This window comes from Chiloscyllium punctatum, chromosome 19, assembly GCF_047496795.1.
Source record: "Chiloscyllium punctatum isolate Juve2018m chromosome 19, sChiPun1.3, whole genome shotgun sequence".
NCBI classification, from domain to species: domain Eukaryota; kingdom Metazoa; phylum Chordata; class Chondrichthyes; order Orectolobiformes; family Hemiscylliidae; genus Chiloscyllium; species Chiloscyllium punctatum.
In genome coordinates this window covers 81343534-81368874 of record NC_092757.1, presented here as the reverse complement: position 1 = coordinate 81368874, position 25341 = coordinate 81343534, and the positions used below count along the sequence as shown (strand labels likewise).

Here is a 25341-nt window from a genome sequence, read left to right as displayed (position 1 = left end):
GAATCTAATAATCTGGCAGTTACCCACCACAGCCCATTGCTGCTTGATTGTTACACTCTGTAATAGATTAATTAGAAACAGCAAAAACTTCTAACACAGCCAGGGGAAAAAAAGCAGTTGTCTTCTCATTGCAAAATACATTTGCTGTTCTACCCACTTGTCATTTGAATGAAATTTAACTCCTAAACTAACAACATGGAAATATTCCAGACAGAATTAAAAGCATAGCCCTGTGGCTAGAACATGCCCCTGTTGGCCAATGTTAACAGCCCATCCATTAGGGTGAACAGGCAGAAGATTACAGACTCATTGATAGAATACCCCTTGTCACGAAATGTTGCAACCTCACCTAAAACCTGGCAAGGGGCGGGCATGGTGCTTCAGTGGTTAGCCCTGCTGCCTCATAGCACCTGGGATCTGGATTCGATTCCAGCATCAGGTAGGAGCATCAGAGGCTGAGGGGTGACCTTATAGACGTGTGTAAAACCATGAGAGGCATGGATGGGGTAAATAGACAAGGACTTTTCCCTGGGGTGGAGGAGATCAGAACTAGAGGACATAGTTGAGAGTGTGTTGCTGGAAAAGCACAGCAGGTCAGGAGGCATCCGAGGAATAGGAAAATCAACGTTTCGGGCCAGAACCCTTCATCAGGAATGAGGCTGGGAGCCTCGGGGGTGGAGAGATAAATGGGAGGGGTGTGGGGCTGGGGAGAACGTAGCTGAGAGTGCAATAGGTGGGTGGAGATGGGGGTAAAGGTGATAGGTCAAAGAGGAGGGTGGAGCAGATAGGTGGGAAGGAAGATTGACAGATGGGACAGGTCATGAGGGCGGTGCTAGAGGGCATAGGTTTAGGGTGAGAGGGTAAATTTTAAAAGGGACCTAAGGGGCAATTTTTTTATGTGTATGGAATGAGCTGCCAAAGGAAGTGGTGGAGGTTGGTATGATTACAACATTTAAAAGGCATCTGGATGGGTAAATGAATAGGAAGGATTTAGAGGGATATGGGCCAAGTGCTGGCAAATTGGACTAGATTAATTTAGGATATCTGGTCAGCATGGATGAGTTGGACAGAAGGGTCTGTTTCCATGCTGTCCATCTCCATGACTGTCTGCCTGGAGTTTGCACATTCTCCCATGTCTGCATGGGTTTCCTCCGGGTGCTCCGGTTTCCTCCCACAGTCCAAAGATGTGCAGTTTAGGTTGATTGGCCATGCTAAGAAGTCCAGGGATGTGTAGGTTAGGTGGGTTAGCCATTGGAAACGCAGGGTGACAGGGGTCTGGAAGGGATGCTGTTCAGAGGGTCAGTGTTGACTCGATGGGCCAAATGGCCTGTTTCTACAATGTAGGGATTCTATGAACCATAGGTGGAAGGAATAATAATTTATGTAGGACTCAGCAGGGCCTCAGCTCATGCCAAATTGCATTGCGTTTAATAACTCACTTATGTGGGGAAATACAACAGCTTGTTTTGTGTCTACGAGCAACAAGATGATCGAATGAGCAGCTTAGTGATCTAAGATTGTTATGACCATCTTGGAGCCAAGTCTTCTTATATATAGCTAACAGCTTCATAAGAGACCGCTTGAGGCTGGAATTGTCACAGAACTGGAGATAGTCAGTTGGCCCAATGCTTTTGGTTTCTATCATGTTCAGGGTGTTACCTGAAAGAACAGACACACATGAGAAGTAAGAGCAAAAGCCATTCGGCCTTTTGAGCCTGCTTTCCCCATTCAATAAGATCAGGGCTGTTCTGATTGTGGCTTTAGCTCCACTTTCCTGACAGTCCACCATTTTGTTTCTCCATTGTGTGGTGGGAGTATAGAAGTGGTAACTGAGTACCAGGAGGGTCTCAAGGTAAGTCACTGACCTGTCTTTAATTAATGAATTTCAGTCAGGATGGAGCTCATTTCCAGCTTCTAGCATTCGCCTTAAAGCTCAGGACAGCATCCAGTCTCCTGGTACCAGTCGGCAGTAACCCAGCAGTGCTGGTAATAAGGCCTTGTGCAGTGGGCTGTAACTTAGTGGGCCTGCACAGTGCGACATTTCTGGGATTGATGTTCTGTCCCTCGCAAAATTTCGACACATTCTTGGAGACCATTAGCAAGAATAGTTCTCAGCATTTATAAGTCCTGTGTGGGCCTAAAGGCATGTATTTTCCTGGTGTAATTCAGGGACTGCTCCAGGTGTGACCACTTGACATTGCTGAAGGAGTGATAACAAGCTACCCATCCTTGACGTTCCCCTAGCAACAGAAATTTAAAGGAGCATGATTCCACTGGAATTGGATTCCAGCCCAAATATCTCATACCCTCCCTACCACAGGTTAAATCTCTTTTTTCTCTCCTCCCCGAATTTCAGGACAGAAGACTAACAATGCAATGTTCTAATTTAAAGGTGCTTCTCCATATGCAAGTTATTAATGAAAGAAAATGAGATCCTTTTTTGAAAGAGAAGATATGAATGAACACAGAGAAAGGACAGAAAAGTGGGATTACAATATATAGTTTCAGGAAGCGTGCTAGAAAAGGCATGACCTGATAGGCTAGCCTTTCTTCTGTGTTGTAGTTTGGAAGTAAATTCTTCTTTGATAGGCTTGGCTTCCAATTAGAGTCAAAAAGTGTAGTGCTGGAAAAGCACAGCCGGTCAGGCAGCATCTGAGGATCAGGAGAGTTGACGCTTTGAGCATGAGCTATTGATCAGGAATTCATCAGTACATTCCTGACGAAGAGCTTAAGCTCAAAACATTGACTGTCCTGCTCCTCAGATGCTGCCTGACCTGCTGTGCTTTTCCAGCACTACACTTTTTAACTCTGATCTCCAGCATCTATAGTCCTCATTTCTCCTTGGCTTCCAGTTAGGACTAGAGAACCCCAATGGTGGGCACAGGTTGCTGTCGATCTATTCCCCAATCCAGAGTGATTGCAGAAGATCCAATCCCTAAACGCTGGAGGAAGGCAGTTTTGAATCCAGGCTGAGGGCTTTGTATGAGAGTGGGTGACATGCAATTGTGTGGGAGCTAGGGATTTGCGAGGAAACATTCCTGCTCCATCTGACCCACAAGGTCACTTATAAAATGACAGGGCCTGGGGTTTAGGCTCAGTAAGGGACATAGAAGAAGGGCTACTCGTTCTAAAATTATTGAACTCGATATTGAGTCCTGAAGGATGTAGGTTCCCCAAACAAGATTCAGATATTTCTTGTTTAACACGATGGTTGCGTTCCTGTGCAACCTTACGCTATAGAAAATCGTGCTGTAGAACATCACAATAGAAAATCGCGATAGCTGCGCAGTAGAAAGTTTGCACTATCCAAACAGTGTCCACTATTCGTCAATCATCTTATAGCCAAATTTGAATTGAGAAACATATACCAGAAATACCTGAATTGTTCTTCCAGCTTGCTGTTATGTTCCACTGTGGCTCAGCATAAGGCCTCTCATGACCTGGGCTGTTTTCAGCACAACCAACCCATTTCCACTTACTTATGGTCCCATTATCAACTTTTCTTTCTCCCTGGTGTACCATCATCTATCTGCCTAACTGTTGTTCTCTCTCTCTCTCTCTCTCTCTCTCTCTCTCTCTCTCTGTGGGTTCCACCTCTGCCTCCCTGCCCATTCCTCACCTCTGCCTCCCCACCCACCCTTTCCCAGCTACGATCAATTCTGAAGACGGGTCAAGGACTCAAAATCTTAACTATGCTTTCACTCCACAGGTATTGTCAGACCTACTGAGTTTCTGCAGAAATTTCTGTTTTCTTGATGTAACAAGATTGCTACTTTTTTTGAACGTGTCAAAGAAATCAGGGTAAGACTTGGATTAAATATCTTAAACAAAGTATCCTCGTGTTGACTTCAAAGAATCCCTACAGTGTTGAAGCAAGTCATTTGCTCCATACTGACCCTCCAAAGAGCATCTCACACACCCCCACCCCTACATTTCCTATGGCTAATACACCTCATCTACACATCTCTGGATAACAAGGTAATTTACCATGGCCAATCCACCTAACCTGCAATCTTTGAACTATGGGAGGAAACCCATGCAGACACAGAAAGAATGTGCAAACTCTACACAGGCTGGAATTGAACCCAGGTCCCTGATGCTTTAAGGCAGCAGTGCTAACTACTGAGCCACCCTACCACCCTACCACCCTCTTCCTTACCTCTTTAACAAAAACAGCAATATCTGCCTTTTGTTAGCACCTTATGACTTTTCTTCAAAACCACTCAAATACAATATAGAGTATTGAATAATTCATGCTTTGGAAGGCATCAGTACTAGCTGAGCAAACAAAACAAAACACACTTAAACAACTGCTTTCACATCCACATTCCATTATAGCTAAAGAAGTAGGTTTGAAGTATAGTGACATGTTGTCGGGAGCTAAAATAACAAATTATCCTCAGCAAGCTGCCATAAAAAGCAATGAGATAAATAATCAGATGTTCTGTTTCAGCAAATACATTGAAGAGGTGCTGGTTTTACAGCTATAACAGTCACAACTGTTCTAGAGTCATACAGCACGGAAACAGACCCTTTAGTCCAACTAGTGCACGCCGATCACGTTCCCAAACAGAACTAGTCCCACCTGCCTGCTCCTGGCCCAAATTCTTCTAAACTTTTCTTATTCATGTACTTATCCAAATGTCTTTTAAATGTTTTTTTAACTGTGCTTGTATCCACCACTTCCTCTTCATAAAGTGCCAGAGGATATTGCCACATTGATCTGGGAGGCTAGACAGGGTCTTAGTTTAAGATCTTATACCATAGCAAATTCCCTTTTAGTCAGAAGGATTAAGTTCCAGTTCAGAGACTTGAACACACAATCCACGTTATTGCCAATACAATACTGAGGGAACACTGCACTGCCAGTGGTAGTTACATCACCCCCGATCGCAAACAAAGTGGGTAACAAATAGACTCTGCATGATTAGATTACTTAGTGTGGAAACAGGCCCTTCAGGCCAACAAGTCCACACTGACCCACCAAAGCGCAACCCACCCAGACCCATTCCTCTACATTTACCTCCTCACCTATCACTATGGGCAATTTTAGCATGGCCAATTCACCTATCCTGCACATTTTTGGGCTGTGGGAGGAAACCGGAGCACCCGGAGGAAACCCACGCAGACACGGGGAGAATGTGCAAACTCCACACAGTCAGTCGCCTGAGGTGGGAATTGAACCCGGGTCTCTGGCGCTGTGAGGCGGCAGTGCTAACCACTGTGCCACCGTGTCATCCATCATGTGCCTCACGTGACCCAAAGGGGCTGGTATGGAGTTGGAACTTGGGCTTCATTTCTTTAAATTAGGTGAGATAGTGTCACCTGTTTTGACTGGATTACAGAATTACTCAGAGGATCCTGAATTGGAGTAATCCTTCTCACTTCAGGCACTCTGAGGTACAGGACATAGGCAATAGAATTGGTCATTTTTATTCCTATTTCTCACCCAGAAACCATAATATAAAATTTCCAATCTGAAGTTTGGAAATATAGATTGTAGTAACACAAGGTATATGGATTTCAGAAGGTTAAAATACTGAGGTCACCAAATAGAACATGTCACTTCCAAGAGTTATGTAGTAAACAGCATTCCAAGGAATTATTGCAGTGTTATCTTCATTATATTGTATTTACCTGATACAGATATTTTTCAACATTATATTTATAGAAGCAACAATGACCACATGTCAGCACCGTCTCTGTGTACACAGAATGTGAGACCTTAAAGTCAACTGATTGCACTGGGTATTACAGATTTGTACAGGTTTCAGTGATAATTTGACAAGAGGGTGGGGTTCCTCCTCTTGGAGGATGAGGATGGCATTCAAAAAAGATAACAGCTGCCTCCCAGACCGAGACAACATTCAGGCTTGGACCGATAACTGGCCGCACAAGTCCCAGGCAATGAGCATTTCGAACAAGACAGAATCTTTCCACAATATTCAGTGGCATTACTATCATTGAATCTCCCTTTTATCAATATCCCGAGGGCTGCCTTTGACCAGAAGCTGAACTGGGCTAACTTTATGAATATTGTAACTGTCAGAGCGGGTCAGAGGCTCAGAATCTTGTAGCGAGTAACTCACTTCCTTACTCCCCATATCCTGTCTGCCACCTACAAGGCACAAGTCAGATTTGCGATGGACTATTCTCCGCTAGCCCGGATGAATGCAGCTCTAACATCCCTCAAGAAGCTTGACACTATCTGTGACAAAAGAACTTACATGATTGGCATGCACCTTTTCCATCACCATAAATATTTATTTCCTCCACCATGATGCTCAGTGGTAACAATGTGTGCTAGCTACGGGATGCAACTGCTTTGACAGCACCGTCCAGATTCACACAAACTCTCTCACTTTGAAGAACAAGGGCAGCATACTCTTGGGAACACCACCATTTGCAGGTTTGCCTCCAAGTCACACACCATGTTGACTGGGAGCTATATAGATATTCCTTCACTGTTGCTGGGTCAAATTTCTGGAACTCCCTTGCTAACATCACCTGCCACTGCATGGACTGCAAGAAATCAGGAAGGTGGCTGGCCATCATGGCTCAGGAGCTATTAGGGTTGGGCAACAAATTCTGGGCCAGCCCTCGATGTCTACATCACCATTTAGGGTAAATTAAGAAAAGGTCCTTGAGCATTTTTTGAAACTAATCACTTGTTGAGTACTAAGAAACAATATAAACGTGAAAATGTTCCTGAAATAATACAGCTCCTGAATAACTAAGGGAGTTGGGAGGGTGACAAATCATCACTACATCAATCATTGCTGTATCATACAGAAAAATTACTAGCTGGAAAAGTTAAAGATTGCTTATTCCAATGAGGTTATTGGAAATGTGTTTGTTGGTATTGCAGTCACTGTGTGCTCAGCACTTATGTCTGTAGTTGGTGTGCTTTAGAAAATTCACAGCTGGCAGACTTGTGTCAAAATTTAGGATTACATAAGGTAAACTGCTATGTTTAAATGATAATATGACCAGAGTCAAGGCGAGCACAGTCATATTGCTAAGTTTCATTGTCGAGAGTGGGGTGCTGGAAAAGCACAGCAGATCAGGCAGCATCCGAGGAGCAGGAGAATTGACCTTTCGGGCATCAGGAATGAAGGGCTTATGCCCAAAATGTCGACTCCCTTGCTCCTTGGATGCTGCCTGACCTGCTGTTCTTTTCTAGCACCCTACTCTCGACTCTGACCTCCAGCATCTGCAGTCCTCACTTTCTCCTTGTTAATTTTCATTGTTTTATTTAGAATTACAAATTGGTTGCATTTCTCTTATTGTGATACAAATAAATGTTACTGCAGTCAGCTGGCCTGGTTAATGTTGGATATAGTTAGTCAAAAACCAAGATAATGAGAAGTTATGTGAAGTTTCAATGTTACTAAACATTTGTGTTCATGTTATGGATCAACTCGTTCATGTTTACTGGAACAACAGTCTGTTTTTACCCCATCTGTAGCAAAGCCAGATATTAAAAAAAGCTACCTGGAGTTTTGCTCTTTTCATTGTCTCTCCAAGATGACATGGCAAAGGTGAAGGAGTCAAATGACAGAGTAGAAGTGTTTAACTCGGTTGGTATGGGCCAACCTTAATGGACAAGTAACTCTCAGCTCCCCCCTTTATTTTACACAATTGTATTCACTCTCCACCACTCCCCACAACACCATTGCCACACCAGGCACTTGCCCACTCCCCACTCTAACTCACCTAAATGATCTACGTTGTTATGGGACTCTTGTGGTGCAATGGGTAACATCCCAACCTCTAGGCCAGAAGCTCCATGTTCAAATCCCACCCCAAGACTGGACAGCTCTGGAAGGTGGTAAATACTTTGGTTGCAGGAGTAAGTCAGGAAGAATACTGAAATGGGTAACTCACCTCCTGATTCCCCAAAGCCTGTCCATCATCTATGGCACAAATTAGGGGTGTGATAGAATATTCCCCACTTGCCTGGATGAGTGCAGCTCCAACAACACTGAAGAAGCCTATGGAACCATACAGCACAGAAACAGACTCTTCAGTCCAGCTCATTCATGCCAAACAGATTTCTCAAGCTAAACAAAAACCATTTACCCAGGCTTGGTCCATATCCCTCGAAACCTTTCCTACTCACGTCCGAATGTCTTTTACATGTTATCACTATACATGCGTATACCACTTTCTCTGGCAGTTAAACACAGAGACCAACAGATTCAAGAACGACTTTTTCCTCACTGTTACTAATGGACCTCTCAAATTTTAAATTTAGTGTTGATCTCGCTCTCTGTGCGCCTTCTCTGCAGCCATGACATTGTACATCTTGTTCTGTTCTATGACCCTAATGCACTTTGTACGTTACGATATGCCTGTACTGCATGCAAAACAAAACTTTTCACTGTACCTAGGTATATGTGACAATAATAAATCAAATCAAATCAAATCAAATCAGTTCATTCCACATCCGAACCACCCTTTGTGTGCCCCTCAGGAATGTTTTAAATCTTTCTCTTCTTACCCTTAAAATTGTGCCCTCAGCTTTGGAATTCTCTTAACCTAGGGAAATGACCTTTGACACCATTGAGGACAAAGCAGCTTGCTTGATTGGCAGCACATCGACAAACATTCGCTCATTCCACCACCAATGCTCAGTAACAGCAGTATTGTGTACTATCTAGAAGGTGCACAACAAAAATTTGCCAAAGGTTCTTCGACAGTATTTTTTCAATGCACAACCATTTCATTTCAAAGGACAAGGGCAGCAGATATGGAGAGCATCACCACCTGCAAGATCCCCTCCAAGCCACTCACCATCCTCACTTGGATGCTCATCATCGCCGTTCCTTCACAATCGCTAGAACTCCCTCCCTAATGGATTGACCTACAGCATGTGGACAGCAGCAGTTGAAGAAGACAGCTCACCACCACGTTCTCAAGGGCATCTAGGAACGGGCAATAAATGCTGGCCCAGCTAGTACACCCACATCCAACAAGTGAGCAAAACAAAATCCTTCCAATATGTTTGTAGTGGGCGCTAAGTGCAGCAGAGCTTCCTGCTCAGTCCGAACAGTTTGGTAACAGTTGTGTAGCAACCTCTCTAAAACTTTTCTAAAACGTGTGGGTGTTTGATATGAGCGAGCATCTTCCTTGTTCTGAGGGGCACACAACCATTAGTATGAAACTCTTCTACTGCAGTACCATAGCTCACTGTAACATCGGTGACTGGTGGATTCCGGGTAGAATTGCGCTGTAAGACTGTATTCCGTGGATACTGCATTGGCAATGCTCAGATCCAATTCTACTGGCATTCTTTACAGTGACCTGATGAAGGAGATTTCGAGGCCATCTCAGTGTGAGTTAAACTTGGGTCCGAGAGAATTAAAGGTTATTGTATTGACTAAAAAAGTTGAAAAAATTAATATCCTAAATGTCAACATCTTCTACAGAGTTGATTTCCTGCTGTGTCAATTAATTTCTGCTGGGCATTTTGTTCACTCAGCAATGGGTTTTGAGAGCTGTAAGGCCCCCACTGGACATGAAGTGTGCTGTGCAAATCTTCTGAAGACTTCAGTAACTGTTATGTCATAATCACAGGAAAAGATGGGCACCCATGCTGTAAGTTTCTTCACGGTCTCATCCTGTTGAAATAATGGGCTGACGGTGCATGCGACCAGTTTTCAGTTGCAGTTTAACTAGAAAATGATGCAGACAGTGTACGAGAACTTGATGATTCAGCTCATCAACTTGCCAAAGGAAAGATGCTCACTGATTCTGCTCAGTTGAGAAGCCACAGCAACTCATCAGTTTCTTAGTCACACTAGCTCCTCTGTCTCCAATTCTCCAAGTACTTCCTGTACTTGGTTGCTTGTTTAAGCTTATCACAAGCATGTTTACTTCCAGTCTGGCATTTCTTCCTTTCTCTCTGAATTTGCACAAGCACACAATTGCAAATTTACTCATTTTAAATTTCTCCAGGCACCTAAACCTCGTGTTTGAGCTGGAGCTGGCTATTGCAATTGTGAAGTGACTGTGGCACCATATCTCAGTGATATTGATGACTGGCATGTTCTCACGTGCACTTCTTAACAAAAGTCATTCAGAAGTGTTTAGTGGAGGCCAAATTCTTTTCTCACCCAAGGTCATCACTACTAAAGCCATTTATCCATTTATACTGCACTATTTCCACAACACTAGGTGTTGAAGTGAAAATGAAAGGCATCGTAATCCCAAAGGACTGTATGTAGGTTTGTTCACTGACTGGAAGGTTCATTTCCAGACGTTTCATCATCCTTCTAGGTAACATCTTCAGTGGGCCTCTGGGTGAAGCACTGCTGATGATTTCTGCCTTCTATTTAAATGTTTGGGTTTCATTGGGTTGGTGATGTCATTTCCTGTGGTGATGTCATTTCCTGTTCTTTTTCTCAGGGGTGGTAAATGGGGTCCAAGTCAATGTGTTTGTTGATAGAGTTCCGGTTGGAATGCCATGCTTCTAGGAATTCTCATGCATGTCTCTGTTTGGCTTGTCCTAGTATGGATGTGTTGGCCCAGTCGACGTGGTGTCCCTTCTCATCTGTATGTAAGGATACTAGTGAAAGAGGGTCATGTCATTTTGTGGCTAATTGATGTTCATGTATCCTGTTGGCTAGTTTTCTGCATGCTTGCCCAACATAGTGTTTGTTACAGTTCTTGCATGGTATTTTCTAAATGACATTAGTTTTGCTTGTTGTCTGGATAGGGTCTTTCAAGTTCATTAGCTCTTGTTTTAGTGTGTTGGTGGGTGTGTGGACTACCACAATACTAGACTACTCAGATCCCTTGGCATCATATAAATAGAAAGCAGAAATCTTCAGCAGTGCTTCGCCAGGAGGCCCACTGAAGATGTTACCTAGCAGGATGACAAAACATCTGGAAATAAACCTTCCAGCTCAGCGGGCAAACCTACATCGAGAACCTCAACCTGAGCTACAAATCTTCTCAAAACTTGCTAATCCCAAAGGATTGTTTTCCTTCAAGTGTTGGAGGCTGAGGGGTGACCTTATAAAGCTTTATAAAATCATGAGGGGCATGGAAAGGGTAAATAGTTTAGGGGTGGGGTGAGTCCAGAACTAGAGGGTGTGGGTTTAGGGCAAGAGGGGAAAGATTTTAAAAGAACCTAAGGGGCAATTTATTCACGCAGAGGATGGTGCGTGTATGGAATGAGCTGCCAGAGGAAGTGATGGAGGTTGGTACAATTACAACATTTAAAAGACATTTGGATGGGTATATGAATAGGAAGGGTTTAGAGGGATATGGGCCAAGTGCTGGCATATGGGACTAGGTTAATTTATGGTACCTAGTTGAACCGAAGGATTTGTTTCCATGCTGGACATTTCTATGACTCTATGTCCGTATGCTGCTTTCTCAATAGAGAGAGAGAGAGAGAGAGAGATGACTGGCAGTGACTTTAGCCTGAGTGTCGCAGTGCCTCAGGCAAGGGGTAAGGTTAACATAGCAGGGCTTTCCTGGTGACCTTAGCCACTACAGCAATTGAACACATGCTGTTGGTGTCTTTCTGCATCGTAAACCAGCACTTCAGCCTACTGGGCTAGAGATTAGATAGAATTGAAGTTATTAGTTGAAGGATGAGAAAGGACTTGAGGGGCAAACCTTTTCACCCAGATGAGAGTGGGGATATGGACTCCTTGAGTAAGCAGTAGAGACTGAAATGGTCGGTGTGTTCAACAAGGACTTGCTTCGTAAAGGTGTGCTCTTGAAGGGCCATAATGTACAGGATTCTAACCAAGAGTTGGAAAGTGGTATTAAGTTCAATTGCTCTTTTAGAACTGACCCCAAGACAACATTTGCCCACAAATAATCCATATTCAAAGTCCAAATGATTTGATGGCTTCCACCGTATTAGAGAGTGTATTCAAAGCAACGATGTTCTAACATCACACAGGATATGCTTTGTTTTGCTTCAGTACAGATCGTCTAGTGCACAGACCCAGAAAACTGCAGACAGTAATTCAAGGATGCTGATTTTGTGAAGTGTTAGACTGTGAGAGAAAAGTTCAAGTGGTTCATGGATGTCAGCAAAATCTTGAGTTGCTGCCAGTGCACTGTGCCAAACAGATGGCAGTTTCTATAAAAGAGTATGGTTCTCATTTTAATTAGCTTCATTGTTTTCTTGCTGATATGCATTAGCTGCACTGAGCAATATAATGAGATGGTAGAAGGATGTTGTGAGACAATACCAGCATTAGAAAAGCAAAACTACTTACCATTCCTAATAATTCAACCATCTTTTTTGATTAAGCAAATGCAAAGGACACATCAAAATTGAAATTTAGGAGTTAAAATAGTATTATCGGCTAATTTTAAAAAACTTGGAATTAAATTACACAAAAATGTAGTATTAAAGTTTGGTTACTGCACAGAAAGAGGCCATTCCACTTGATAAGATCTATGTTTACAGATAATATTTTCCAAATTTGTACCATATACTGTCAACTTATAGTTGGGCTACGTTACTGCTATCAACCCTTTCTATATTGCTTCTAATAACATGTGTATTGATGGGTGGTAGAGAATAAACCATTAGAGAGTCTTAACAAGAAGAGGGACATGTCTCTCATAACAATATTTTATTATGTGGTAATAATAGGTACAATTAATATTAAATATAATGCAACTGTAGCCTTGATTCTTTTTTTTATCATACACAACAACTTTAAACTTAGAAATTTGTTCTGTGTTGCAATGTATTTTGTTTTATTGGGGCTTGAGAATTGCAATTGTGTTTTTAACAAATAACTGAAAGAATGGGACTGAAATTCCCATCTTTCCTCACTTCAAGAGAAAGCACAAAGTATGGGATGTTGCAATGGCAGGATTTACTCAAATCCACATCTTTGCAAAGAGAACCTCCAAATTCATTTCATAATTCTCTCTCATACTCTCAGACTGGGAGCAGTTTCCTGTTAAAACAAAAAAAAGTCAATAAGTAAATGGAGAGAGGGAGAGAAATGCTTTTTCCAATGACTATAAAAGTATTTTTTTCTCCAGCGTTTGCAGTGTCTCAATTTTTAGAAACTCCAGATCCTTGGAGAGTTGTGTAGATCTGTTTAGATTCAGGGTAGATTCCGGCACTTCCAATAAAAGCTATGACTTTTTCAGTGCAACTTCCACTTCAGTATAGAAAACATAGAAAAGAATTAGAAAAGAATTGGAAACAATCCACTGTTAGAGTTACTGGATTGGTGTAGTTAAAATCTAGTTATCACAGATTCTGGACTCTTGATCTCATTTGGACATTAGAAATGTAATCCAATTGTGCTCTGTATGGTTTGTAAGCAGGCTGCATGGTACAGTCTGTACGTAATGTAGCTGACAATGGGGGAGAGTGAAACAAGGAAACACGAAGCACTATATATTTACTGTTTACTTACTGTCCAAGTAATGAGGCTTGTGTTTGGAAGGTGGATCAAACAGTGGTTAAGGCAAATTAATGTCCCCTATCCTGTCCTTTACTTATTTTTTTCCTTTATGTCTGTGTCACTGGTTAGGCCAGCATTTATTGCCCATCTTTAATTGTCACAGTTAAAAGTCAACTGCATTTTTGGAGTCACATACAGGACGGACCAGGTAAGGATGGCAGATTCCGAAAGGGCATTAATGAACCAGATGGATTTTCTGACAATCAACTCGTGGTCATCATGAGATTCTTAATTTCAGGTGAAAACCAGAAGAACTGTGGATGCAGTAAATCAGAAACATAAACAGAAGTTGGTGTGAAAGCTCAGCAGGTCTGGCAGCATCTGTAAAGAGAAACCAGAGTTAACATTTCAGGTCGAGAGAACTGAGTTCGGAGCTCTGAGAAAGGGTCACTCAACCTGAAGCGTTAACTCTGACTTCTCTCCACAGATGCTGCCAGACCTGCTGAGCTTTTCCATCAAGTTCTATTTTTGCTCTTAATTCGAGATTTTTATTGAATCCAAATTTCACCATCTAACATGGCAGGATTCAAACCCAGGTCCCCAGATCTGGGGACTGGATTAACTGTCCAGCGATAATGCCACCAGACAGTCACCTCATTAAAAACTTCAGTCTAATTTAAGGGTTACTCATAATGGATAGTTATGCATCACACTTATCATTAAACTGTATAGTGACAAGCCTCAAGAATAAATCATAGCCATTAAGTCATATGGCATGGAAATAAATGTAAAGATTTCAGATGTGAATGAAGCTGAAAAGCTTAGTTACTTAGAGTGTAATTATGGGTTATAGGTAAAATCCCAATAATATGAGCTTCTTGACTGAGGTTAAAAACCAGAAAAATCAATTCTGTATTTTCTTCCATTGCACAATTTCCATTTGGAACCCTTCTGCAGTTTCTCCAATCATCCCCACTCTACAGGATTTTGAAAAGGAAGCCCTATGTCCAATAGGAATACTTCCTTACCTTGCAAGCAACATTTGTGCCACAGATGTACCAAGCATTAACCATCTCCAACCAGAGAAAGTCTAACCATCTCTTAATAGTCAATTGTATTACAATCACTAATTACCCCACTATCTTCACCCTGGAGGTTAGTACTGACCAGAAGCTTAAGTAGGCCTACTATGTAAATACTGGAGCTACAAAAGCAGGTCAGAACGTGGGAATTCTGTAGAAAATAACCAAATATTTTAGTTTGGAATTATGGTCAGTGAGGACTGGATGGACCGAAGGGTCTGGTTCCATACTGTGTGACTCTATGACTCTATGACTCTATGTCAAGTTAGGTAATGACAGCTGGGGTTGACTGGAGGAAAGGAAAAGCAGTCAGTGTTCCCATGCAACTTTCACAGTGGAAAGTAGATATCTGGATATTCAACGAGGACAAAAATAGGCACAGTTAGGATTATGCACCAAAGTTGATCCCTGCCAAAGGCTTACACATTAATGAAAATTAAAAGCAGAAAATGTTGGAGAAGCTCAGCAGGTCTGGCAGCATCTGTAGAGAGAGAAACAGAGTTAATGTTTAGAATCTGGTATGACTTACTCAGACTTGTTCTGTTCTGAAGACGTCATACTGAACTTGAAACGATGACTCAGTTTCTCTCTCCACAGATGCTGCCAGGCCAGCTGCTGTTCTTCAGGATTCTCATTGTCTGGTTCACATTTCCAGCATCCATAGTATTTTGCTTTTATTTGAAGAGACAGTATTATTGGTCAATCTGCCAACTTGTCTCGGAAGTTATAGCCCAATAGTGAATGTCAATAGCTTCAAAATAGGGGACACAGAAATGAACAGGTTAGTTGGTAGTTCATGAAGCAAATCAGTTATTATCTTTCCAGCTTATTTTGGGATTAAATGTTATTGTCACATGTAACTAGAGGGCATAGGTTTAGGGTGAGAGGGAAAAGATATAAAAGAGACCTAACGGGCAACTTTTTCACGCAGAGGGTGGTGCGTGTATGGAATGAGCTGCCAGAGTAAGTGGTTCAATTGCAACATTTAAGAGGCATTTGGATGGGTATATGAATAGGAAGGGTTTGGAGGGATATGGGCCGGGTGCTGGCAGGTGGGACTAGATTGGGTTGGGATATCTGGTCAGCATGGATGGGTTGGACCGAAGGATCTGTTTCCATGTTGTACATCTCTATGACTCTAGGACTCTACTGACGTACAGAAATACAGGAGTATAGTGAAAAATGTACAAAGTTGCCCTTTTCTGGTGCCATCTTAAAATACAAAATACAAAACCAGAATTTACAAAAAATGAAGGAATTTAAAAAGTGCCAAAAGAAAAATGTCTAGATTGTAAAATCTTAAAGCCTTTAAAGTTTTGATACGTGAGAGCAATCCACAATTAACTACACAATGGCACAGTACGCTGAAGGGCTCATGTAGCACACGACTGCACCAGCCTTGCCTCAGTTTCATGACATTAAACTTTAGATTAAAATGATTTCAATGGAGATTAAGAGTAGAGTATTAACATCCTCTGTCTGTCCTGTGGTCAAAGCATGATGTATGACAGATTATTTAACATGTTCAGAACAGAAATAGACTATCTAACCCAACTGGTCCAAATTAGACCTTTCCCATCTTCCGAAATTTTGTCGTCTCAAAATATCCTTTGATTATTTTCTCCTTTATGTATTTATCTGGCTGTCCCTGGAATGCATCTATGCTATTATTTTAAACCATTTTGTATGGTGGTCAGTAACACTCTGGGAAAACAAGTTTCTTCTGAATCCAGAATTGGATTTTCTAGTTACAATCAAATGTATGACCCTTAGCTTTGGACTTCCCCACAAGGGGAAGGATCTGGTCAGGTCCACGTCCCCAAACAACGCACCCTCCAATCCTGGCACTTTTCCCTGCCACCGCAGGAACTGTAAAACCTGCGCCCACACCTCCTCCCTCACCTCTATCCAAGGCCCTAAAGGAGCCTTCCACATCCATCAAAGTTTTACTTGCACATCCAATAATATCATATATTGTATCCGTTGCTCCCGATGCAGTCTCCTCTACATTGGGGAGACTGGGCGCCTCCAAGGAGAGTGCTTTAGGGAACATCTCCTAGACACCCGCACCAATCAACCACACCGCCCCGTGGCCCAACATTTCAACTCCCCCTCCCACTCTGCCGAGGACATGGAGGTCCTGGGCCTCCTTTGCCACCGCTCCCTCACCACCAGACGCCTGGAGGAAGAATGCCTCATCTTCTGCCTCGGAACACTTCAACCCCTGGGCATCAATGTGGACTTCACCCTAGTTCTAAACTTCCAGCTCAGTAACTGTCCCCATGACTTGTCCGGACTTGTCCTACCTGCCTATCTCCTTTTCCACCTATCCACTCCACCCTCTCCTCCCTGACCTATCACCTTCATCCCCTCCCCTACTCACCCATTGTACTCTATGCTACTTTCTCCCCACCCCCACCCTCCTCTAGCTTATCTCTCCACGCTTCAGGCTCACTGCCTTTATTCCTGATGAAGGGCTTTTGCCCGAAACATCAATTTCGAAGCTACTTGGATGCTGCCTGAACTGCTGTGCTCTTCCAGCACCACTAATCCAGAATCTGGTTTCCAGCATCTGCAGTCATTGTTTTTACCTTGCTGTCTAGAACAATCCTATCAAACCCCCTCATCAGTATAAATCCTTCAACTTGACTGCCCATCAGTCTACATGCTAGAGATTAGAGTCACAACCTATTTAGAGCGTTGGAATGGAGGAGGAGATAAATACATTAATTTTGTTTGTAATAAAGAGAAATTGGCTGCCCTGTTTACAAGATTAGATAAAGCTCCATCTCTTATCGATGTTATTTTTATTCATTCTCAGAATGTGGGTGTCACTGGCTAGATCGCCATTTGTTGCCCAACCCTAATTGCCCTTGGGAGGGTTGTGGTGAGCTGCCTTCTTGCTGTGTTTAGGGATAGCCACTATGCTGTTGGGAAGGGAGTTTTCGGAATTTGACACAGCAACAGTGAATGAATGGCAATGTCATTCCAAGTCAAGACGATGAGTATTTGGAGGCGAACTAGAAGTTGGGGGTTGAGCCCATGCATCTGTTGCCCGTGTCCTTCTTGGTGATGGATGTTGTGGGTTTGGGAGACATGCTGTATTTCAGGGAACCTTTGATACTGAGTGTGGGTCTTGTGATGCAGTGGGTAGCCCCTGAGCCTTTGAGCCAGACACTGCAGATTCACCTGGGACTTGATGGCAACGGAAGTTGTGTTCATTACACGGCCAAACAGGTTGTATATGAACCTGCAAACCTTTCCAACTCACTGCAGTGGAGGATGGGAGAGATTCATGGTGAGCCGTGTGATTAGAAGAACATTAGTGCCTCTACCATCACTATCTAGAGCTCCCAATTGCAACATGGATGTTACAGGACACTGCAGACATTGCATCTGCAGGGGGACACAGACAGGTTAAGTGAGAAGGCAAAAGCTTGCCCAATGGAATATAATGTGGGAAGATGTGAAATTATGCAATTTTGCAGGAAGAATAGAGAAGCTGAATATTATTCAAATAGAGAAAGACTGCAGAAATGTACAGAGTAGAGGGATTAGGGAGTCCTCATACACGATTCACGAAAAGCAAACATTTAAGTTCATTGGATATAGGCATGGCAAAGGGAATGTTGGCTATTTCAAAGAAAATGGAATATAAAAGTGGGGAGATTTTGCTAAAACTTTACAAGATGCTAGTCTGACCCCAGGTACTATACAGGAACAATGTTGGGCCCTTTATCTGAGGAAAGATATAATGGCATTAGAGACTAATACCAGGTAAGGGAGGCTTGATTTAGGAGGAGAGGTTGAATGGATTGGGCCATGTTGGTATATAGAAGAATTGGATGTAGGTTTGCTCGCTGAGCTGGAAGGTTTGTTTTCAGATGTTTCGTCACCATACTAGGTAACATCATCAGTGAGCCTCCAGATAAAGCACTGGTAGCATGGCCCACTTTCTATTTACGTGTTTAGGTTGCCTTGGGTTTGTGATGTCATTTCCTGTGGTGACATCATTTTGGTGACAAAACATCCGAAAACCAAAACCAGAATCTCAACCTGAGTTACAAATCTTCTCAAAGCTCTCTAATATAGAAGAATGACAGAGGACCTTATTGAAACATATAAGATTCTTAGAGGACTTGACAGTGTAGTTGGGGAAAGATGGTTTCCCCTTGTGGGAGAGTCTAGAACCAGAGGGCATCATCTCAGGGTAAGGGGTTACACATTTAAGACAGAGACGAGGAGAAATTCCTTCTCTCAAAGGGCAGTGAATTCGTAGAATTCTTTACCACTGCGTGCTGTGGGTGCTGGATCATTAAGTACATTTAAGACTGAGATAGACAGATTATTAAACAGTAAGGGAATCAGGTTTTAATGGGAAAAGGCAGGAAAGTGGGGTTGAGATTTATCAGAACAGCCATGATTTCATTGAATGATCTAGCAAACTCGATGGGCTGAATCGCCTATTTCTGCCTCTACATCATAAGGTCTTATGTGGTGAGGTCATGTTGCCAAAGCCACTGGGACCCCAGTGAACTGTAACACTTCACCACCGTCACTGGTGGAAGGCAACATTGACCAATGGTGCTGAAAGCCGAGCATATTTACTTAATGTATATACCCTCACGGCCTGATAAGGCCCACATTGTAAGCTATAGTCCCAAGGTTTAGGGTGGAATAAAACACAAACTTGTCCCGTCGCCGCGGGGTAAAAGGAAACAGCTTTGCCCCATGTCATCGTTGCCTGTTTTTGCGGCAAATATGAATAAAACATCCCAAAGTTTCTTTCTTTTTTCCCTCTGTTTGCTTGAACGTCCAAGTTTAGTCACAGTCGTTGCGCGGTGTCAGAAGAAAGCGTGGCAGCACGTTCAACTTTTAAAATCGACCAACACCACAATACAAAGGAGCTTTTCCTGATTACTCTGATCAAAGGAAAATGTGGGGGGTTTTGTTTTTTGAGTTTCTTTCTTTTGCGTGTGAACTTAAAGGAGAATGGAGGAACTGTTGGGGCTTTTCTGTTGTTTTAAAACCCAGCGCTGAAGCCAGTTGAGCCCCGCCTCCCCAGGGTGTGGGAAACCAAAACAAAATATAAGCAAAGCTGATTTTAATTTTTTGACACAGTGAAGCGACTTATACAGAAAGTTACAGGAAGTGGTGCAAATAGATTTCCTGCTTGATTGGTTCAAGCGGTGAATAATTGGAAGCTTGGTTGTACATCACGTCAGGCGACCAGCACAGTTTGACTGAATTAAAGCTTCATACACACTCACGCTGTCTGTCAAACACACTCTGCACTGAACTGACGTCCTGCAACAATGTTCCGAAGAAAGCGCAGTGTTTCATTTGGGGGTTTCGGATGGTGAGTGTTATTCTTAAGTTGTGACTGGTTTCCCCTTTTTCTTGCTTTCTCTCTCTCTCTCTCTCTTTCCTTTTCTCCTGTTTTCTCCCGGTCGTTTTAAAAGAGACATTAACCATCTGTGTACTGTGCAGCAGCATCAGAGGCTGGAAGAGGAACACACTGATAAAAGTCATGAGGGTACAGTGACCCCGGCTGCTGCAGCAGGTTCTCTGTTTTGTTAAGTGTCAGGCGCTAGTTAAATGTCCCACCCGCCAGTGAGTCAAAGAGAGCAGAACTGTTTAAAAAAAAAACGATCCTGTTTGGCTGAGGTCTGATATTGAATTTATTGTCACGTGTACCGAGGCATAGTGAAAAGCGAGCAATACAGGCAGATCATGAGAGTTAAGTAGCATGGATAAGGAAATCACCGGTAAACTGATCGGAAATGAAACAGAAAAGCTGGAAAAACTCAGCAGTCCCTGGATTGAATGCATTAACTCCGCTTTCCCCCCACCGGTGTTGCCAGACCTGCTGAGTCTCTCCAGCAATTACTGTTCTTGTTTCAGACCTTCAGCGTCCACAGATCTTCGCTTTGTTTCACTGATTGAAAGAGCTGAACTTGGCCTCAGTATTCCTGGCTTAAAATAAGTCTTAACCCCGGCCCTCACCCTTCTTCTGGAGTGTGGTGGTAGTGTCCCTACCTCTGAGCCAGGAGCTCTGGGTTCAAGTCCCACCTGTTCCAGAGGTGTGACTTTAAGTATTTGAACAGGTTCATTAAAAGTATCTGCCCCTCACTATCTCTGTGGCCATCTTCCAGTCTCACAACATTCTGCTTTCATCTAACTCTGTCCTCTAATCTAATCTCTCCACCATCAGTGGCCCAGAAATTCTCCCCTTAAATGTTGCCACCTCTCTACATTAGTTTCTGTCTTTAAAGCATTCCTCAGACCGTTGAGCAAGATTTTCCTTCTGTTTGAGTGCTGTGAAGTTTCTTAAATTTCTTTATCACGTTCCGTGCTGTCATTCTCTATGAGTATCACATCGAAGGTACTATATAAGCGTAGGAAAAACAGAAATTGCTAGAGTTAACGTTTCAGGTCCAGTGACCCTTCCTCAGAACAGTTTTGAGGAAGGGTCACTGGATCCAAAACATTAAGATTAGATTACTTACAATATGGAATCAGGCCCTTTAGCCCAACAAGTCCATACCAACCTGCTGAAGCACAACCCACTCAGACATGTTCCCCTAACACAATGGGCAACTTAGCATGGTCAATTCACCTAACCTGCACATTTTTGTACTGTGGGAGGAAACCCATACAGACACAGGGAGAATGTTCAACTTCCACACAGTCAGTCGCCTGAGGCGGGAATTGAACCCAGGTCTCTGGCGCTGTGAGGTAGCAGTGCTAACCACTGTGCCACCCACTCTGATTCCTCTCCATAGCTGCTGCCAGACCTGCTGAGCTTTTCTAGCAACTTCTGTTTTCATTTCTGATTTAAGCTTCAGCAGTTCTTTCAAACTTGCTATGTAAGTGTAAGTTGTTGTTGGGTTTCTCTTCCCGATTTCTATCCAGTGTTGTGTGCTGACAAAATGCAGCTGTGTGGAGAAACTGACTTCATTGTGATGCTCCCATGGTCAAAATGGCCTGCCAAACTCTAGCTAGGAATGTTTCTTGCCTTTTCCTCCACCTTTTAAGCCCGTGGCTTTTACCAGATCGGGAGAAAGCCCAAGGAATTTGCTGGCAATTATCTTGACTCCAAAGTAAAATCTGACTGCTCCGGCAAAGTATCAGTGCAAATCCACTTCAATGCAATAGTCATCACGAGATTGTGATTTGTAGGTTATTTTGTGGAGAGGATAATAAAAAAATCACCTTTTTTATTTGTATCATACAAAAAGAATTTGTAGCTAGTATTCCAATACCTACAGGTGACACCGAAGCTCCTCTGAATTAATAATTCAGTGCAAACTTCATAAACTGTCTGATGTATTATTGTCAGCCAACAAATGGTGTCTCATTTTCCTGACGAAATACATTTGGATGGTTGTCAAGTTTATTAACACAAAAGGATGCAGATATATAGCTGATGGTAAAAGTGACATTGCTTTCCCTATCATTTATAATCAGCAATGCAATGAGCAGCCCCACAGTTTGAGATGATGATGATTCAACTCCCCTGAATGACCTTGTTGTGTTTCTGATCTGAGCTGCACAGTACCACTCTAAGTTGAAGTGAGGCCAAATCCCTGTACAGTATTGGAGGGGGGAAAAGTTGAATGAAGGCTTCTCGCCACTCCTTCTTCTTCCCAGCCTCCAGCCATGTAGGTGACTGTCACGTGGCCTGGGAACAGAAATAGAGGGAACTTGTATTTATAATGTTTTTCTTCATTCATTTATGGGATGTGGGTGGGTCAGCATTTATTGCCAATCCCTAACTGCTCTTGGAAAGATGGTGGTGTTCTGCCTCCTTGTGCTGCAGTCCATTTGGTGTAGGTTGACCCACAATTACATTCTGAAGGGAATTCCAGGATTTTGACCCAGTGACACTAAAGGAATGGCGATATATTTCCAAATCAGGATGGTGAGTGGTTTGGAGGGGAACTTGCAGGTGGTGGTGTTCCCATGTATTTGCTGCTCTTTCCCTCCTGGATGGTGGTGGTCATGTGTTTGGAAAGCGTTGCCTAAGGAGCCTTAGTGAATTTCTGCAGTGCATCATGTACCTAGCACTGAGCATCATTATGGAGGGAGTGGATGTGCATGTGGTGCCAATCAAGCGGGTTGCTTTGTGCTGGATTGTGTCAAGCTGTGGAAGTGGTGTTGGAACTGCAATTATCCAGGCAATTGGGGAATATTCCATCACACTCCTGACTTGTGGTTTGTAGATGGTGAACAGGTTTTGGGAAGTCAGGAATTCCAAGCCACTGAACTGCTCCTTAAGCCACTATATTTATATGACTAATCCTGCTGGAAAAGCGCAGCAGGTCAGGCAGCATCAAAGGAGCAGGAGAATTGACATTTCAGGAAGGGCTTATGCCCGAAACGTCAATTCTCCTGCTCCTTTGATGCTGCCTGACCTGCTGCGCTTTTCCAGCAACACATTTTTCAGCTCTGATCTCCAACATCTGCAGTCCTCACTTTCTCCTGTGACTAATCCTGTTCAGTTTCAGGTTAATGGTAACCCCCAGGATATTTATATTGGGGATTCAGTGATGGTAATGCCATTGAATATCAAAGAGTGATGGTTAGATTCCCTCTTTGTTAGAGATGGTCATTGCCTGGCATTCATATGGCGTGAGTGTTCCTTGCCACTTGTCAACCAAATCTGAACATTTTCCAGGTCTTACTAAATTTGGGCATGGACTACTTCAATATCTGAGGAGTCGCGAATGGTGCTGAACATTGTGCAATTATCAGTGAGCATTCCCACTTCCTACGTTATGATGAAGGGAAGGCCATTGATGAAGCAACTGAAGATGGTTGGGCCTAGGACACTCCCCTGAGGAACAATTGCAGAGATGTGGGATTGGCATGAATTGTCCACAGAACTAGCAATTCATAGTGTCTTGACACGATGACACTTGCCAAAATGGCACTTAGCCAAAATACCATAAGATTGACCCCTGTATATCACCCAGTGTGGAGATGCTTTCAATGGTGCAATAGCCATCTGTTTTCAAGTGTTGGATGGATGTGTTTAAAGTTGACTGACTTTTCAGTAATTGCACTTTTACACCATCAGATAACTTCTGCAGATTTAAAGAATAGCTACCAGGAAGTGCAACCCCACCCTTGACTTCCAGTGTACACACCCATAGCATGTGTAGCAGTAGTACCAGTAAATCTGACTCTTCTCTTTTTTCAAAAAATAACATATCAATGGTTAACTAAGTCAGTAACCTTTAATAAGGCAGTGTGATTCACTTGATTGTTGCACTTTAAATCTATTCATTACCTTTCCTTGCATTTGACACATTCATATTAGTGCTACAATGCCCTGTGATCTCCTCATTCCTTTGACTATTAGCTTCTGTTTCATCAACTTCACTTAACCCCATTATTGTCAGCTGTATTTTATGCTGTCAACATGCATCACCCTGCAATTCCTTCCTTCCACCTCATCTGTTTCCACCTGTTTTGTCCTGGATGGTGTTACATTTTTGTGAGTCGTTGGAGCTGCACTCATCCTGGAAAATAGGGAATATTTCATCACTTTCCTGACCTGTGCCTTGTCAATGATGCACAAGTTTTGGGATGGTCGGGGGGCTGAATCACTTACCACAGAATTCCTAACCTCTGATCTGCTCTTACAATAGTAACCATATTTACATGGCTGGTCCAGTTTCAGGTCAGTGGTAACTCCCCAGGATGTTGCTAATGAGAGATTCAGCGAATGCAGTGTCATTGAATGTCAAAAGGAGATGGTTCAATTCTCCCTTGTTGGAGCTGGTCATTTCCTGGCACTTATATGGTATGAATATCATTTTCCACTTATCTGTCCAAGTCTGGATATTGTCCAGGTCTTGCTGTGGATGGACATTGACTGCTTTCAGATCTAAGGAGTTGTGAATGATGCTGAACATTGTACCAGTGAACATGCCTCCTTACGATCTTATGATGGAATTAATCCAGAAGGGTTTATTAGCTACATTAGCAGCATTATAATACATTGTGTGGTGTCCCTGTCTTCAAGAAACAAGCATTTCTCCTAAGTGATTGACATTTACTAAAGGAAAGAAAACCTTGCATTTCTGTAGCACCTGCCATGACCAGATGTTTTAAATGTTTCCGTCAATGAATTACTTTGTTTGAATTGCAGTCACTCGGATACATTGATCGACCTCACCTATTGCTGTGTTTTCCTGTTAAATGTCTCATGGTTTGACAGCTCATACTTGCAAATGACAATACCCTGCTGACATGTATCTGCTACATCAACACTCTGCTATTTCCGCAACATGAGAAGCACAAATAGTTGGGCAAGTAATTTAATTCCCAGGAACAGGACAATTGGGCTGTGTTAGAGACAGGGAAGTATCATGCAGGAGAGTGGTCCAATGTTTGATGGCAGATAGGCATGGGCTAAACATCCAGCCAGATGGAAGGATCTGAAAGAGATTAGGACACAATCTCCATTTACGTTCATTAATCCTGAACTGATTCCAATGTGGTCCATTTTTGGAGAGGTGTTGGTCTGGTAGTATTATCACTGGATTGTTAATCCAGAGACACCGGTAATGTTCTGGGAAGCCAGGTTCGAATCCTGCCATGGAAGGCAGTGGAATTTGAATTGAATAAAAATCTAGAATTAAGAGTCTAATGTTGACCATGAAACCATTGTTGATTGTGAGGAAATCTGTTCATTATTGCCCTTTATGGAAGGAAACTAAGCCGGTCTGGCCCAAAGTGTGACTTCAGACCCACAGCAATGGAGTTCACTCTCAACTTAGTAAATGGTGGCCTAGGCAGCAACACCACCATTGCACAAATGAATGAAAAAATTATCACTGGGGCCGACG

The 25341-nt window shown here is 42.8% G+C and overlaps 1 protein-coding gene across 7 annotated transcripts in view; it reads left to right on the top strand.

Moving 5' to 3' along the window:
• Positions 1 to 25341, top strand: part of LOC140491527 (rap1 GTPase-activating protein 2-like) — a 407584-nt gene that overhangs the window by 86601 nt on the left and 295642 nt on the right. The window contains exon 1 of one of the 7 annotated variants that reach the window (XM_072589837.1): positions 19713 to 19841. The exons of the other annotated variants lie outside the window; for them this stretch is intronic. Within the exon in view, the coding sequence (XP_072445938.1) occupies positions 19798 to 19841 (44 nt within the window). The 5' untranslated portion in view covers positions 19713 to 19797. Of the gene's footprint in view, positions 1 to 19712; positions 19842 to 25341 lie in introns of those variants that run through there. 7 annotated transcript variants of the gene reach the window in all.